The following is a 16,820-nucleotide window of genomic DNA, read 5'->3' as shown; positions in this document are numbered from 1 at the left end:
TATATGTATCAAATTAAAATTATTTTGTATGTACTAATACATTGAAAATGTAATAAATATGAAAAAGCTACTGTTCCACTAATGGTAAAACTCAAATACTTAAGAGACCAGCTGACCCAGCCCTCTTCATTGGTTTCATCTCCTTCTTAAAACACTTATTTTTTCCTTTGCAAGGTTAGGGAGGGAAACCACCTTATCAGTGATAGAGAGGGATTTATTAGTGAGAAAAAGATAATAGCTACCCATAGGGCCATAGAGGCCTGATTTACTGCCACTAATATTTAGGATTCCTACAGCCAGACAGGCCAGGACTCTTTATCTTGCCCCCTGCCTGTGGCGCTGAGAGGTGCGGGGTTGAGGCCGGACGATGAGGGATGAACCCCACGAAACCGATGCTCTCACTCAAAGTAATTTTGGACACAGAGCGATGCGAGGGGAGGAAGTTAGAGGGTGCTTGAGGCATCCGTTATAACCCAACCCGAGCAACTGTCAAGCACCTGCTGAGAAAAGAGACAGAATTTCCAGCACATGCTCTATTTATAATCTTTCATCCAGGAGTCATACCAGCTGACCCTGATCTTTATTTTAAGCTGTCCCGTGTATAATTTGACTATTATCTTATTAAAAATAAGAAGTTTTTCTGATGTTCCCTGTGGAACTATTTCAAGCACGTTTTATCATCTTGTGTATTTGCATGTCATATTTATTAGCGCACAAATAAGTGTGTATATACAGTGATGTTTTGGTTATGGGAAGCACTACCCTTACCTGAGTGCAGGTGACATATCTTCAGGGCTGGATACACAGTCCAACATGACAGGAAGGCTAACAGGATATGAGGAGTTATGCAGCTGTCTGTCCAGGCTGATCCCTGCGCTGACCGCGAGGCAGAGGGAACTTCGGCAGTCGCACTTAGATGGGAGGTCACAGGTTCAAACCACAGGTGTTGTGCCCTGCAGCAGGACACTTCCAGTCTGAACAGTATAAATGCTTTTGAGGAATGCAATAGTGCATGACCGGATCAAAGGAGGTAGCCAATCAGGCTCTTGTTTCTACTGTATCACAGAGACTTTGGTTAAGCCATCTTGCTTTAAGTGGTGAGCTGGGACAATAGAAGATGTAAGCTGTGTTATTAGTTGGGTTGTCCCAGTGTAATGAGATAATGATAACTAAAGTTTGAGGTGAAAACTGATCTGACCAACATAATGGATGGCCAGGAACAGTTTTTCTTGACTGTCAACAACAACAGAAATACACTTTATTCTGATAATTGTGCTATGTGACTGTTTAAAAAATACATTTTTGTTAAACGCTTGGGTGTAGCACTTTCTACTTCAATTCACATGCTATTATTCATGCAAAATATGAATATTCAATAATCTTATACTAACCCTCGAGTTGTTCCAAATCTGTAAAAATATCTTTGTTCTGATGAACACAGAGAAAGATATTTGGAAGAATGCTTGTAACCAAACAGTTCTTGGCCACCATTGACTACCATAGTAGGAAAAATGGATTTAATTTGTAAATGTCTTTGTTCTGTTGAACACAAAAGAAGATAATTTGAAGAATGTAGGAAAGCAAACAGTTCTGGGGTACTTTTGACTACCATTGTCATTTTTCCTACTATGGCACTCAATGGTGGCCAAGAACTGTTTGGTTGCAAGCATTCCTCCAAATATCTTTCTTTGTGTTGATCAGAACGAATATTTTTTTTACAGATTTGGAACAACTCGAGGGCGAGTAAAGGATGACAGAATTTTCATTTTTGGGTGAACTGTCCTTTTAACTGCTAGAACAAAGCTATAGTATAAAGAAATAAAACTGTTTAAAATGAGATTATTTAGAAGATTTTAGCATTGCAATAAAACCCATGCCACACGCTATGAGTGTTTTTCTTGATTGCTTTGTGCCACAGGTGGTAAAAGCTCTGTTGTAATCCTGGCTCACTCCCTTTAGTGGCAAATAACAGCAGTGGAGCAGGTGGGTCATATGTAGCTGTTGAAAAGTGGATGCCGCAAAAACACAGTACCATAAAATATAAAATATACTTTATGTATGGCCTTACTGTGCTTGGACCCGCCACGGTCATATTTCAGCAGACCAATCTATAAAGAAAGGTTTTACAGGGATTCAATTCAATTTTGCAAATAAATATTTTTATTATTTTAATTGTCAGCTTTCTGCAATTCTCTGGTTAAATTTTAATCATTTAGTAATTAATATTTAGTCTTTGTTTACATCTATATCCATTAAAATGCATTGACACTAAAAATGACAAGCGTGCACATTAGTCTGGAACACCTCATATTAGCTTCACTTTAAACTCCTCTTTAGTTGATTCAATTTCTAAATCTTTCATTTCTTTATTCTGCTCTGAAAGAAGTCACGTCTTCAGAACATTTCATCTCGCCCGCATATCCCCACCTCTTTAAAATAATCTCTTTGCCCAGGCAGAAATCTTACCGACAGATAATCAGAGATAAATATGCTTAATTGAGGCCAAGTGAACTTTCTCTATCCGTACCACAGTCAAGCAATCTAAAGTAAACGTGCTAATTAGAGCAAAGCTCTGTTCCTGCAGAATGCTGAGTGGGCCAGGCTGCTCTAAAGACCGCTCAGTCATTTACATACTATAGAGGAGCTTCACATCCACATCACAGGTTTTAATGTCGTGGACACCCAATATAAAGTACAATAATGTTTTATATTTTACATGCCGTCTGGCTATAGAGAAATGACCTACAAGAAGAAGAAATCACTGCTGTATTGTGCATCTTTATTTCACCAACAATAAAATGAGCAAAAGCATCACACATGTACACAGTGTGCAGGTCTGATCAAACTACACCTGCTCTTTTTCACGCAGTTCCCTCGCTAACACGTTTACATCACAGCTAACTGAAATTCGGAATGTGGGAAAAACAGCTAAATTGCAGGCAGGGGGAGATATAACAGATCCAGGTCAGGCGGAGGTGCAAATTAGCGTTTCTCTATATTTTTCTGAAGGGTCTGAGAGCCCAGTGTCCCTGGTCAGACCACAGGCCCTAGCACTGATGAGACCGGACCACTAACACGCAAGGGAAGCAAGTTCCTAATTACCCATTGTGCCTGACAGAAGCCTCTTAATTACCAACTTCATTAGCTCGCTGGTCTTTGTTTTTCTTCAGCGGAGGCCAAAAGGATGGGGGTGGCGGTTTGTAGGAGGGAGAAACGAGATGCTGTTTTAGCACCTTTTCTCCCCTTTCGGAGTTCTTCTTGCTCTCTCTCTCTCTCTCTCTCTCTCTCTCTCTCTCTCTCTCTCTCTTTTTCTCACTCTTTCCTCCCTTCAAGGAAATGTTAAGACCTCAGTCAAGGATCTAATTAGATTCATGGTGAGAATCAGACACCTTTTAACTAGCCTCTGGAGTCCCCTAAAAAGGACAGCAAGTGACTGGGCAAAAGAAAGGGAGAGCTTCTCACACGCACACATGTACATACCACCTTACATGTGTGAAGTGCTCTGCTTTAGCCTGTTCTCTCACCTAGATTGTAAGCAACTGCAGGTAAACCCAAACCTTCATGACTATAATAAAGGTCTTATACACTTCTAAATTAATGGGAGCTTTTCTGAGCTAATATTGTTCATTTATATTTCATATTAGCTTGAGAATGAAATGTGATAATTTGCCTGAGTCAACCTTAACGGCTAGATATACATTCCACACATTCAAAGGGCCTTGATGAAAAGCAGACTTTATTATGGAAATCACATAATAAAATTATTTTCGAATCATGGTGTGTGTGAATAATTGATGTGTTTTTATAAGGAAGTAATGTTCTTTATTCTTCATTATTAGAGCCACATATTTCTGTGCTGTGTTTTGTATAGTGGTTTTCTCATTCTGCACTCTCACTTTTGCATTAGCTTACAACATTTAACATTCATTACAATATTTAAGATACTCGTAACATACTCACTACCCAAATTGTCTGGAGCAGGTCTCCAATGCAGCAGAAAATAACACACCCTCTACTCTACACTTTACCTGTTTGCTAAGCATTTATATGTTATTCATTTAAGAACATGTTATTTTCTGTTGCATCAGTGCAACAACTGTTGGACAGTGTTTGGTCCAGGCAACACACCAGCAGTCCATTTGGGGAAGGTTTGCCAGGAATCTGACACTGATGTCACATCAGGTGGTTTCCTGTTTTCTGTTTGCAGGCTGCACATGGGAATTTGTGTTATTATCATAAATGAAATATATATATATTCTTATTGAAATACTCATTATATGTCAATATATTTAATAAACCGCCACTAAAGAGAAGTGTGTGATAGAGCATAAACTTAAAATAGCATCATCTTAATTTAATAGCAATCCAAGCAGGTGACCACTAAAGTGAGATGATGTCAAACTTTTGATGATATTTCATCACAATGGCTCAAGTGTTGTATATGTTCCATTGTGGCATTACATTTGCACTATTTTCACTTTGTCGTTTGTCTCTGGTCTTACTGGTTTTCACTTCCACAGCTCATGTAAAATAGGACACTCAGGGTAAGGCAGCAATGATTTATTGACTAAACCTGTATGTCTGCATATATGTTTGCATTACTCATTACAACTCATTATAGTAACTATCACAAGTTTCCCTCAAGGTATTAATAGAATATCTCAATCTATCTGTCTGTCTACCTCTATTTCTTATTTCTTCCTGTATCTTTTTTCTTTGATCGTTTTACACAGACTGCAATCCAGCTACAAGCTACATTTTTTTGTGCTAGTAGGATTTCAGCCTGTACTGTATAATAAGTATAGTTGAGATGCATTTTTACGTAATGGTCAACAATTGGTTTCATAAATTGTAAACGCGCCAAAAACAATCGCCAAAGTTAGCACTGCAGATATTTTCGCTTTTTGTGATAGACAAAATGACTTTTGTGCGCTTCTAACGTATGTCTAAATGCTGACTGCGGTAATGATGCTTTTTCAAAACACGGACAATCAATGAGCTAGTGTTAGAAACCATACCGACATCGTAAGCCACATATGAGAGGAAAGACCACGAAGCCAGTCGACGAGGCCAATCAATATGGTAACACATGTGATATATTTAGTGAAGCCATTGTTTATTTGATTTAGAGAACGAATTGAGGATTTTCCAAACAGCGAGGCCCCAGAGGTATTTTATCAGGTGTACAGTCCTGCCATATGGAACGCATTAATACTTTAAAGGGAATGTCATTCTCCAAATATTTAGACAATATTTTCCATTATTATTAATTAGCAATAATAAAAACAACAACAATAATTATTATTATTATTATTGGCCTACTAATTATTATTGTGAAAAAAGTCCAGCAGAAGGAAAGCGCTCTGCACTTGAAGGTGCAGTATCCCGGTGAAATTATGTTGAAAGTATGTAGGCCTACAGAATTTATAGGGTCGCGTAAAACTTTCAAAGAGGAAAAAATACTAAAACGCAAGGAAATACGCTTAGGTCAAGTAGAAGTGTAAAAAGTGCGCGAGATGTTCATAGCATGTTTTCCAAGTTCAAGCAGAATAATTGATTGACAGATGAGAGACGAACAGAGGACAATATCCTAGATGGGAAACAGTCTGTACCCTTTAGACTTTAATAGCCTACTAGCAACCCTTTCCAACTCCACCATGATAATGGAAATTACTGTTAAAATGTTCTGTGAACATTTGTTACATGTTGTTCACAATGTTACAGTAACTGAGTTAAAACATGCTTTCTCTCGCATTGGATTTGTATAGCCTATTGGCTTGACTCGCTGGAAAATTGTCATTATTTTTTGGGGAGGATGATGTTAAGCGTTTTAAATGTTACCAATAATAATGGTTTGATATTTTTACGTTATTTTTACAGTTTTGCTGTTTCTTGTTCTCCGTTGTATTTTTTAAATTTGCAATAGCTATTTTTAACTAGTCTGTGGTTTAGCCTATTCAGTAATGGGCAATTTTTTCTGGGCAATAACAGCTAAAATGTTAGCTTATATGTGTGGTTCTGACTATCAAAAATAAGATTTAATAAACTCTAAAAAAAAAAATGTGTGAGAAATGATGTGAATGGTGCGTTAGCTACAATTAATATATAATATAAGAAGAAGAAGAAATAATAATATAATCATTCTTTACATAACAATAGTGGCCTTTTCCTGCTCCGTTAAATTTACAATTAATTTTTTGTTCTCAGCTACACATTACGTAACTTATGCGTTAGGCTTAATGCAATGCTAACATAGCCTTAGCCTTTAGTAAAAAATATAGTAAAACAAGTAACAAATTCAAAAAACGAGTTTCGTTACATTTGAAAGCGGCGTGTGTTAAGCACGGGAATATACTTTTTAGTGATAATGGTAAACTTCACAAATGCTTTCAGATTTATCAATGAAATGACTCAGAGAGGCAGTTTAGTCTTGAAACAGCTTTTGATCAAGTCTCTGCAGTGCCATCAAAATTATGGTCAACCATATTTTACTTCTGATCCGTTAATGTTTGTGTTTAGAGGAGATGGGCGGAGGTGAGTTAGAGGATTTGACAGCTGCCAGATGATAGCTTACAATGGACTTGACCAAGACATCTTACCAAAAAACTACACAAAAAAAATGTAGCCTTAATAAAATGTAGGTCGCATACAGTCTTATCTTCATTTATCACGCCTCGTACATGCATGTTGTAAATAATAATGTATTGCACCGCCCTCTATGAGCCTTCCCTTCGTTCATAATAAAAGGAGAACCTGAATCTAAGATGTGATATTTAATTTGTAATGTAAATTACAAAAAGGTTATATTGTAATTGCTTATTAGTCTTGCATATTTATGGCTGTACCTTATGGCAAGGTCACAGGAATTGTTAGGGTGTTCATTCTTCCATTACAAGGATCAGTTTCAAAAGCAATTTGTGAAACTGGATAGATTGTGTTTGTCGTGACGTCATATTACCATGCTATAAATATCATCTCAAACTCGAGCCGGTGGCCAGTTGCAACGGGAATGCGGCTTTGTGGAAATACGATTAAGATCAGCAGAAGTCTGCAAATAATATTAGACCGTGCAAGACCTTCGATAGGCTAAATAGAAAGATGATATAATTTTGTTTTTGTCTATAAGTTAAAGTGGGAATGGGACGAAAGACAGGCTGCACGTCCACCTCCGTTATACTTTCTAGGAAATATGATGGATTGTGGGCATATTACAGGTATTTTTCTAATGAAGGCTCAGCTTTATTTTGCACATGGGTCCAGGCCGTCCACCGTTTTGTACAACTGCCTTTTAGTAGGATCAACGGACGTAATTAAAGATAGTAATTGCAGATTAGAGGTTTTGGGTCAGTGGGGTTATTTGATAGGAGGCTGTTTTAAATGAGGTGTAATTATTTAACATCACTCGTATGTCGCAGGTTTTACACCTTAGTTTTAAACCCTCAATTTCACAAGCCACTGCAAGCGTTTCGAAGTTACACCAACTTTTCCGACTGTATGATGAATCATACCAATGACCCTCTGTGATTGATCGTTTTCCTACTGCATAAGCGTGGCGTTGTTGAACGGTTAATGTAAATGTTGCTCTGAGACAAGTTATCGCAGCACGGGGTTACTTAAGCGGGTCAGAAGGCTCTTAATACAGCCCGTCATGCCCGTATGGCTATTTAGAAAAGCAATTCGTTTAGCCAGTACAAGGTCATAATCCGCAGTTTTTGAATAATGACATTGATATATTATTTTAATATACTTATAACATATACTAAGTTAAATGTTAATTAATAGTGTGTCTCATAAACGAAGTGTGCACAAAAAAACAAGTCAATCGAACCCCTTAATTTCTGTTCTGTTAAATATCATTTGCTTGCTTTAAGTTTAGCTAATTGCTCACTATTAATGCAAAACACCGGGTGCATTTTAAATCGGCCATGCAAAATTAATAAAGGGGAGCAAGAGGTAATGAGGGGGGTGTCCTGTCTTTTGAGGCACAACGAAAGGAGAAAGTGCGCCAAATTTGTTTGCAGCGGATCAAGGCTCACCGCCTTCCCTGCACTTTCTTTATCTTAATTCCAACTTGAAAAGATATAATTATCTAGTTTGAACAGGGCTGCTATCAAATCCTTCTTTAGGCAGGGTAGGGAACAGCTCGAGTGGATTGTGGGCTCTGAGCCGCTCGGTGTTGCCCGAGATAGGAGTAATGAAGTTGTGGAGTCCGGAGATACAAAGGGCATTAACCTCATTAGCATGAAACCTTTTCTTCTAACTATTGTGGGACCCTTTCAGCCTTCTAATCCCTCTATTTCAAAGTTGGGTTTGTAATAAAGCTTTTAGGGGTTTTTCAAAGCTAATGGTATTCTCCGCAGATTTTTTATTAGCGTTATAGTCCAGACTGTTCAAAAAAATCTCCTTAAGCATGTGCACGGAAACACTCTCAAAATGGAACCTTTATCAAACTACGCATAAAGGTTTTTTGGGAACCATAATAACGTTCATGAATGGTCGGTGCTGTATTTTAGATCTTTCTTAGAATTTTGGAATATTTTGTTCCATGTGAAAATAAAATATATACTTCACGCAATTCTCCTTAAAACGTCGACATATTATTTGGGGGTTTTATTCAAAATACGAATAAAAATATACTGAACATGCAAGATACATAGCAGCAACCGACAAGATTTTAAACAAAGCTCCTATTTAGCGGCACATTGCAAACCTCTTATCGCGCGTGAGAGGTAGTCAGATTGTACTAAATTATGTCCAAGCAGGCTCCCTTGGATCCACGGATTAACAGATTAAAGTGGACCACTGGGCAATGCATTCCCTTTCCCCCACATATTACTCGTATGATAATTGCCTAAACTGATTTGCACTTTCACAAAAGCTCGCAGGACTCTTTGTAGCTTGAACAGACCAGACGCTGCTCTTCTACCAATAGAAATTAAACTGGTTAATGCCAGTCTATCAGAATGAGAGGCGAATGAGGCAAGAAAAAACAAGCACTTTGCTTTGGAAAATCGAGCTCAAAAGCGTTGTCAGCATTCTATTTGTTACATTTTAACCAGTCAGTTTCCCCGTTAAACACGTTACGTCCTCAGATGAATGACACATGTGGTGAAAAAATTGATTAAAAAAATAATTATGATACCACTTCTGTTTGTTCTGGGAACAACGACACCAAGGCACCCAATCAAAAGACAAGTGTCAGAACAGTTTATACACTATTGTCCTGAGATGATGTGATTATTATGAAACGGATATACAGCGATGCAGCGTCACTCGCAGCGTCTACCCAGCACAAGTTTCATTTTGGCCTCTATTTAAAAGACAAAAAGCCCGTGATTTTGTTCTGAGCAACATATTGATAAAACTTTATTGACAAAATATTGACAATTACATACTTCTTGGAAGTATACTTTGTGTTAAAATTGTAGCAAACTTAACACAAACACAAAATTATTTACATTCTTGTAAAAGACGATTTAACATAAACATTAGCTTTTATTATCTCTATACATGGAATACGCTCAGTGCTTGAAGTTTTGCTGCCTAGGCGGCCGTCAATTCTTGCATTAATCCTTCGAGGCAACTCTTTATAGGAGGGGCGAGTCCCGATAATATATTCGCACCAAGATTACGGAGTCATGGTAAAGCTTAATTTTTTAAGGAATGTCATGGATTTTTTTTATTATAATTATTATTGTCTGTGGTAAACTTTAATAAACTTTTTTAATCGGTTTACTCCATAAAACACTATAACGCAGCACTGCTACTTCATATTGTTTTCACAATCACTTTAACACGAGAATCATAAATTCAAAGACTGCACACTGTTGTAAAAAAGGAACAAGCACACAACATCTTTTGTTCAGATTAAAAATAGAATCAAAACAAAGTTACTTTGAAAAAAAGTCAAATTAATTAACCTACCAAAAAATCAATTGCTCTACCATGCAATTCAAGTTTTACAAAAACAGTTGTATATTTTGGTATCTTGAAGTGGAAGGTTCACGTCTTGAAAAAATAAAATTAGAGAAACCCCCTTCAGAAGTGCAAATGTCCTATGCGCATTTGAGCTATGTTTTGTTATAGTGGTGATGAGGTGGTGCGGGTAGTGTTGTGATGGGGGGTTTGGGGGCTGCATGTAATACCTGTCAATCACCTTGCCTTGGCAATGTAAAACGTATTGACAGTTCCCTTGTAGTGACAGCAGTGCCACCAACAGGATCTCTCACCCTCAAGCTGCCGATCTCGAAGAATCAAATGTGATATTGGCTTTACCCTCTCCCTCTGTCAGTACACAGCATCCTTATCCGTGACATCCTTCAAGCCACGCCACTGTCCTGGGTTCAAACAGTTTAAGTCTTTTAATCGTCTGAGGTGACGTCAATTTCCTCAGGACTTCCTTGTTTTGTGGCCATTCTCCATCGGTTTATATGATGAGTTCCTTTCTTTTTCTGTTGTGAATCCGATCCTTCTTCCTCCAGTTTCTGTCGCTTAAACTTCGTCCTTCGATTCTGGAACCAAACTTTTACCTGTAAGGAGTAAACGTGTAAATAGTTAGCGTATAAATACAATGCAACGAAAAGGCCTTTTCGTTTTTCTCAAAATGAGACAATTAAACAGAGAGAGTTTGAGAAGGTATCACTAACGGGCCCTAAGAATAACTAGGGCTGGATGGACAAAGAGCTGCCAGGTATCTTACAATCTATTCGCGAGACCATTGGTCGTCTTTCATTCAGTGTCTGTAGAAGACTGCATAAATTAAAACACACTGATGAATTTAGACTGAGTATTAAATACATGGACAAGATTACATGTAATCTAAGGAATATAGCTCTATGGAATTGTTGGCTATAATTTCCGAGTGCACCTGACCGACCTGTTTACGACCGACAGGTTGAATTATGACGCTCGTGCTCAGCCATTACTTCACGCTCAAAGGTAGCCTAAATGTTTTGGGTGAAAAAAGCACTCAGTACAATAGTAGCGGCACACCACTTTACAAAATAGTAATACCGGTGTAGCTTTACTGTCGCTTATTATCACGGATCAGTACGATTGCTAGCCTATTTACAATTCACCCCTCATTATGGCAATATAAAACCGTTTCTATTAGCGCACATTGGAAGTTCAGTCTTTAGCTTACAGCAGACAACTTGGCAAGTGAGGCACATTTAATGTGCTTTCATAGAGCTAATTGAAGCATTGAAGTGGCTCGTAGTCCATTTCTCTCACTTGCTCTTCTGAAAGGCGCCGTTCAGAAAAGGGCCGATGCTGTCACCGGGACAATAGGCTCCGACCGGGACACTGAACGATACGCGCAAAATACGATCTTAAATATGGCTAGGGAAATTCATAGAGTCCGTCTCTTTCATTTAAGTGTCCATTAAACCGGTTAACTGGTTAATTGCCAAACATTTTCCACAAGAGCCTTCTGTCTAAAACGGAATCGTTCAACCTCACCAAAAGCGGGGTGAATTGGAAATGGTGGATTTAACTCACTCAAGACCATTACGCCTTAAGAACAATGGTGAGCTCTTTACATGCAACGTCAAACAAAATCAAATTATGAACAAAGCGACAACGAACGAACGAACGAATGTGCATTCTGTATTTGCTAACAGTGAGAACTGACGAAAACAATAATAAGTAAATTTAGGCTAAGTGCAAAAATACATGCCTAAGAAAAAACTCCTAGTCAGCCTGGGAATAGCATTTTTATGTAAAAAAAAAAAAAAAACACCCATTCAGAAAGCCTTTAAATGTTTATTAAAATATTCAAAATTATTTTTATTAAAAAATCGGTCCAAAGAAAATTACACCATACAATTGAATCGAATTTAATTTAATTCAAATACGCTTTCTTCTTCCTTTTGAATAAATAGCCGAGTTTAACTATTATTTCGTCTCTATTATAATAATAACGCCATGCGCACAATCAAGTATAAGCTCGCAGACTCTAATAAAGACAGGTAGACATCTTCTTACCTGAGTTTCTGTGAGGCTAAGGGTGTGAGCGAGCTGTTTTCGTTCTGCACCGACGACGTAATGATTTTTTTCAAAAGCATGTTCAAGCCGTAGTAGCTGTGATGGTGAAAATGCTGTCCGAATCCTTTTGGGCTTTCTTGCCAGTGCATTGTGCAATAGGAAGCTTTCCGGACTCGTTTCGTTGCCTGTAACGAAAGGAGTGATAAATATAACCAAATGTCTCCCTAAATATTGTCATTCATTCTCTGTGTTTGGTTGCAATTATTTAGTTGTTTTTTCAAGAATTAATTTCAGACTACAGGGCCTAACGTTTCAGAGCATTACATAACACACACATGATGGAGAATTTCACAGAATTACGGTCTTAATAATTAAAATAATTTTGTAACATGTAAAATAGCAAAACTGTCGCTTTACTTAATTTTTGTTGCAAGTTAAATTATATGACATGGTTATATTGAAGTTAAATGTACAGTAAATCATTTAAAATGATGCTCACAATATTATTCCCCGCATGTATTAAAACAACGCACGGCAGATCTGGTTGGCTGTATATATTTTAGCACAAAAATATGTTCGTGCTATCCGTCAATCTATTGGCCTAGAGTGTATTTTATAATAGCAAATAGCTGTTCTCAGGAAAATTGTTGCGGTTGGATGACAAATTATTTTCCATTTAGCATACAAAAATAAAAAGAGTTTCTGTTTCATTGGAGTAACAATCGGTGCGTAATTAATCAGTAAGACTATGTATTAGTGGCATAAAGAGTCCAACCTAATTTGGACATTTTTAAGCGAAATTAGAGCACATTGCTCAACATAAGTTATTTCTTATTTACATGAAAAATCTAACTAAAATTAAACGCCCGTTCTATTTTTTAAGTAAATTCGTTAATGTTCTTGCGTGTTGTTTCAAATGTTCGTTTTTCAAAAATAAATAATAGGAAATTCTATGTTCTATCAAATTAAGTAATTTTAAAAAGATCAATACCTACGCCAAAATAAATGTTCAAACTTGTAATCTAGTTAATCAAATGTTTTCTATTCTATGAGTTTTTAAACAAGCGTCATGGAATAACGCCAAGTTTCTTTCTTTGAGAATTTGGTAAGAACCGTTGCATAATGTCATTACTTTACAAAAAATATATTTCTATATATTAAAATGGTAAAAAGTATTTTCGACACCATAGTAATTTTTGGCGTTTCTAATAAATAGCAGGAAATACCATTTAGACCATTGTGAACGAAAACCCCAATCTTGGTACGCATTGTCAGTTATCCTAATGAAAGAAATTCTCCACACAGGAAAGAATATTTTGCATGAACCTACCTTGAAATCTGTGACCCAAGTATCTATATCTATGTATCAACCACGGGTAAAAAGTTGAAGGGTCCCTTTGCTGGCTTGCGAAAAGAGGGTGCGGACTGTGAGAGGACGACAGCGGGTGAGCAGCCAAAGCGTGAGGAGGAGGTACTGAATGGACTGGGACGGCGGAGTTAGGAGGATGTGAAACAGCTTCAGCGAACATCAAGTCCGGGTTTGAGTAGACGCCCCTGCCGCTGGAATGAAAGCCGTTTAAAAATGGATTCATCTGGCTTGAGTTTGCATAGCTGAGAGCCGCTGGTCGAATGGGCTCCTCGGATCTCGACGCTGGCAAAGGATTATCCTTCGCTACCAAAGACTCTATGGTAAAACACCTCTTCGGTGTGGGTTGAAACATGGTTCACCGGTCAGGATTCCCCAGTTTAAGTGAAAATGGCACACGAGTTTGCACTAAAAATACTCCACACCCAAGACAAAGTTTTGTCAGCAAGTTAGTGGCGGCTCAAGAAGAGTAGAAAATCTTTTAAAAGCACACAGAACCGCGCATCGTGATGGAGGTTGCCGACTTCTCCAAGCAATCCATGAATGTGATCGGTTCCCCACCAGTTGTGCTAGCGATTTGTTAGTTCATGAGCCTAATTAGCTCTGGAGTCACATAAACAGTTTCCTCTGAAGCCTGTAATGGCTTGGTGATTGGTCGCTGCCGCTCGCCTTAAGGTTGAGGGAAGAGTCTTTAAGTGCGTCAATACGAACGAGCACGGAGAGGCGGATTCAAGCAAAACGGAACGGATTCGCCCCGAACCAGAGCAGTGGAGCAATTTACATACACATCTGATCCCATTCACAGACTCGAGGTACTTCAGCATGCATTTCTGTTCAAAGCAGAGGCTAAGCACGCTATTACATGTTTTACTGCGCCTCGATGCTTATAATCAGTTTGGACAAAGCTGTAAAACTCTTCTTGCTGGTTTGTTATCAAGTACTTGTCTACTATAAAAGAGGAATTTGCTGAACAAATAGTATCGTTTAAACAAATCGTAATAAATAGATTTCTGTAGAAAATACTTATTTACGTGCATATCAAACCTTGATGTTTGGAAGGCATGCGCTCTCTGACAGTCCAACTGGGCCCGTCTGACGCCCACCACTCCGCGTTTTCATTTTCTCCGATGGGTTTGTGATTAGTTTGGGGATGAGAGACTCCCTTTCTCTATTGGCCAGGAGACAAGGATGGGGCTTATTAGACACAGACAATATTTTCAGCTCTATTTGTTTGTCGTATGACTACAAGAGTCGATTACCCTCTAACTACTCATTAAATTAGCAGAGTTCAACCCCATAATGGTTTACTAATGTGCATACATCTCAAAAGTTTAGGTATGCTCAGTTGTCATCGCAATCTCTGGGGTTCAGAAGAACCCGTATTGCATACTATAAGGTATTTCAGTGATGTTTATTAACTTTTCAGTTTGACTTTAGATATAACAAAAAAAAAAAACATACAGCAATAAAATTTAATGAGTGGTTTGAATAAAGGCTTTTTTCTCATCCCATTAAATGTTATACATTTTCCTTCTCGGTTTCGTTGAATTTGTTTTGAGAAGAGCGCTTTGTTACGCTCATAACACGAAATACTTTTATTTTTCTACCTTCACTGTTCACATGAATAACTTTATTCCTACAGCTCAAAACACTCCAAATTTGTTTAATCGATATTCTGCTATTGGTTAGCATCCAGATAAGTGGTCTATACACAATAATGCGTATGTTGAATTAAAACAGGAATTCTTAAAAAAATCCGTGTAATTATTAAATTAATATTAAGCATTATTAGTAGTAGTAGTATTACGACTACTATCATCATCATTCTGTGACAATTTAAACCAAATATATATAGGCCTATTTTTATTACGGTTATTGTTGCATCTAAACAGACCGGATTAAAATGTTCTTTTGTTTTGACCATATGACATAGGCCTATTCATTTGATTTTTTTATTTTAGGACAGACAATTAAAATATTCTATTTAGTCAGGGTCTGTTCTTTTGTGTAGTAAAGTGCACAAGCACCGAGGTATATTTCACGTCCTACAAAGAACGTTCATCATAAAGACACTAATATTTCTTATCGCGCTTTTTCGTATACCGTTGAACGCAATCAGCTTCGACCCCACATCTTATTTAAAATACGAACAACAGTAAAATCTCACGAATAAATAACCAAATAAAAAATATATATATTGTAATGTTGATAATATCGTTTTTTTATTAATTTGCTGATGAGTATAAACTCCAGTAACACTAAATGTTGGAGAGAAACGGCTTAAATTATGATACTCATTTTTATCTGACGTTTGTGGATTAGCTATGAAAAGCATATTACAGAGGCTATTAAGATGTACTTTTTCGTTTATACGACATTATTTTTGTTTTGCCGGTTTGTAAAGAAGTCAATGAGCTGCTATACACGATCTTCTGCTGTTCGAAGGTGGTCAGAATGCTCAATGTTCTTGGCTCTGTGTGCTAATGTGTAATGACAGTGCGCCACCAACTGGTGTTTAGAAAAAAATCTTTCCATCAGGTCTTGGGCGCACGCAATTGGTGACACCAATGTTAGACTAACCACCATATAGAGTGCTGTCTGGCTTTCATATGTTGCTCCTATATTTGTTGAATCACTGTGCATATTCATTATGATCCCGAATGTTTGATTATTTACAAACCTATTCTACGATATTACTCTGACTCATGAGACTTTAGTTTTATCCTCGATTACATTGTGCACAGAAATACAAGCTCGAGCTAAATTTCTAATTAATATTATTTTATGTTTTAATTAATAATATTGTCTTTTTACCACGTCCATTTAGATACGCAATTCTAGCCTCCTATAGCTTTTAATGTCTCGGAACTCACACGTGTATCATTTTGACTGGTCATAAGATCACAATTAAAATAAATTGAATTTGCTAAATCTTATTTTTTATTTTTTGCTCTTAGCGCAATATTTTCAATTTGTACAAGCCATTTAAAGTAACTTGATCAACGACGCACTTTTATTTTTACCTAATTGTTGTCTAACTGTCCAGTAATAAAAATAATAAAGTCAAAACTGAGCCAGTGTCGCAATAGATCTCGAAATAAAGAACGCGTTTAGTTTTATTTATTTATTTCGCCCATCCTTCAAACAGGTCGGATACAGTAATGATATAGCTTTTGAAAAGGTGTTATGAAATGTAAGTGACAGCCATGAACAGATTTTCGAAGAGCATTGCAACAGTCAGCTGAATTGTTATATCATTAAAATGCAGGCTTCACAAAATGCCATTCCGTTATATTCAGATAGGCTATAGCTACAGTGGCAACATTATATTTATATTAGCCTCTTCACTAGTTTGTAAGATTTTTTCCATATTTTTTCCAATGATTTCCAGTCTGCTTTGAAATATAGTACTAATTGTATGATTGCGTTCAAAAATGTAAACTTTGTAGAAGATCATATATATATATAT

The 16,820-nt window shown here is 37.2% G+C and overlaps 1 protein-coding gene across 1 annotated transcript; it reads right to left on the bottom strand.

Moving 5' to 3' along the window:
* Nucleotides 1-9,349: 9,349 nt before the first annotated feature.
* emx2 (empty spiracles homeobox 2) lies at nucleotides 9,350-13,982 on the bottom strand. Its single transcript, XM_057342356.1, has 3 exons — nucleotides 13,316-13,982; nucleotides 11,986-12,170; nucleotides 9,350-10,529 (listed from the first exon to the last, which is right to left on the bottom strand). The coding sequence occupies exons 1-3, from the start codon at nucleotides 13,704-13,706 to the stop codon at nucleotides 10,362-10,364; spliced, it is 744 nt and encodes a 247-aa protein (XP_057198339.1). The 5' UTR covers nucleotides 13,707-13,982; the 3' UTR covers nucleotides 9,350-10,361.
* Between the last annotated feature and the right edge of the window lie 2,838 nt (nucleotides 13,983-16,820).

Source organism: Triplophysa rosa, linkage group LG9 (assembly GCF_024868665.1).
Source record: "Triplophysa rosa linkage group LG9, Trosa_1v2, whole genome shotgun sequence".
Lineage (NCBI taxonomy): Eukaryota > Metazoa > Chordata > Actinopteri > Cypriniformes > Nemacheilidae > Triplophysa > Triplophysa rosa.
The sequence above is the reverse complement of the archived record's forward strand: the minus strand, read 5'-3'. Positions and strand labels throughout refer to the sequence as shown.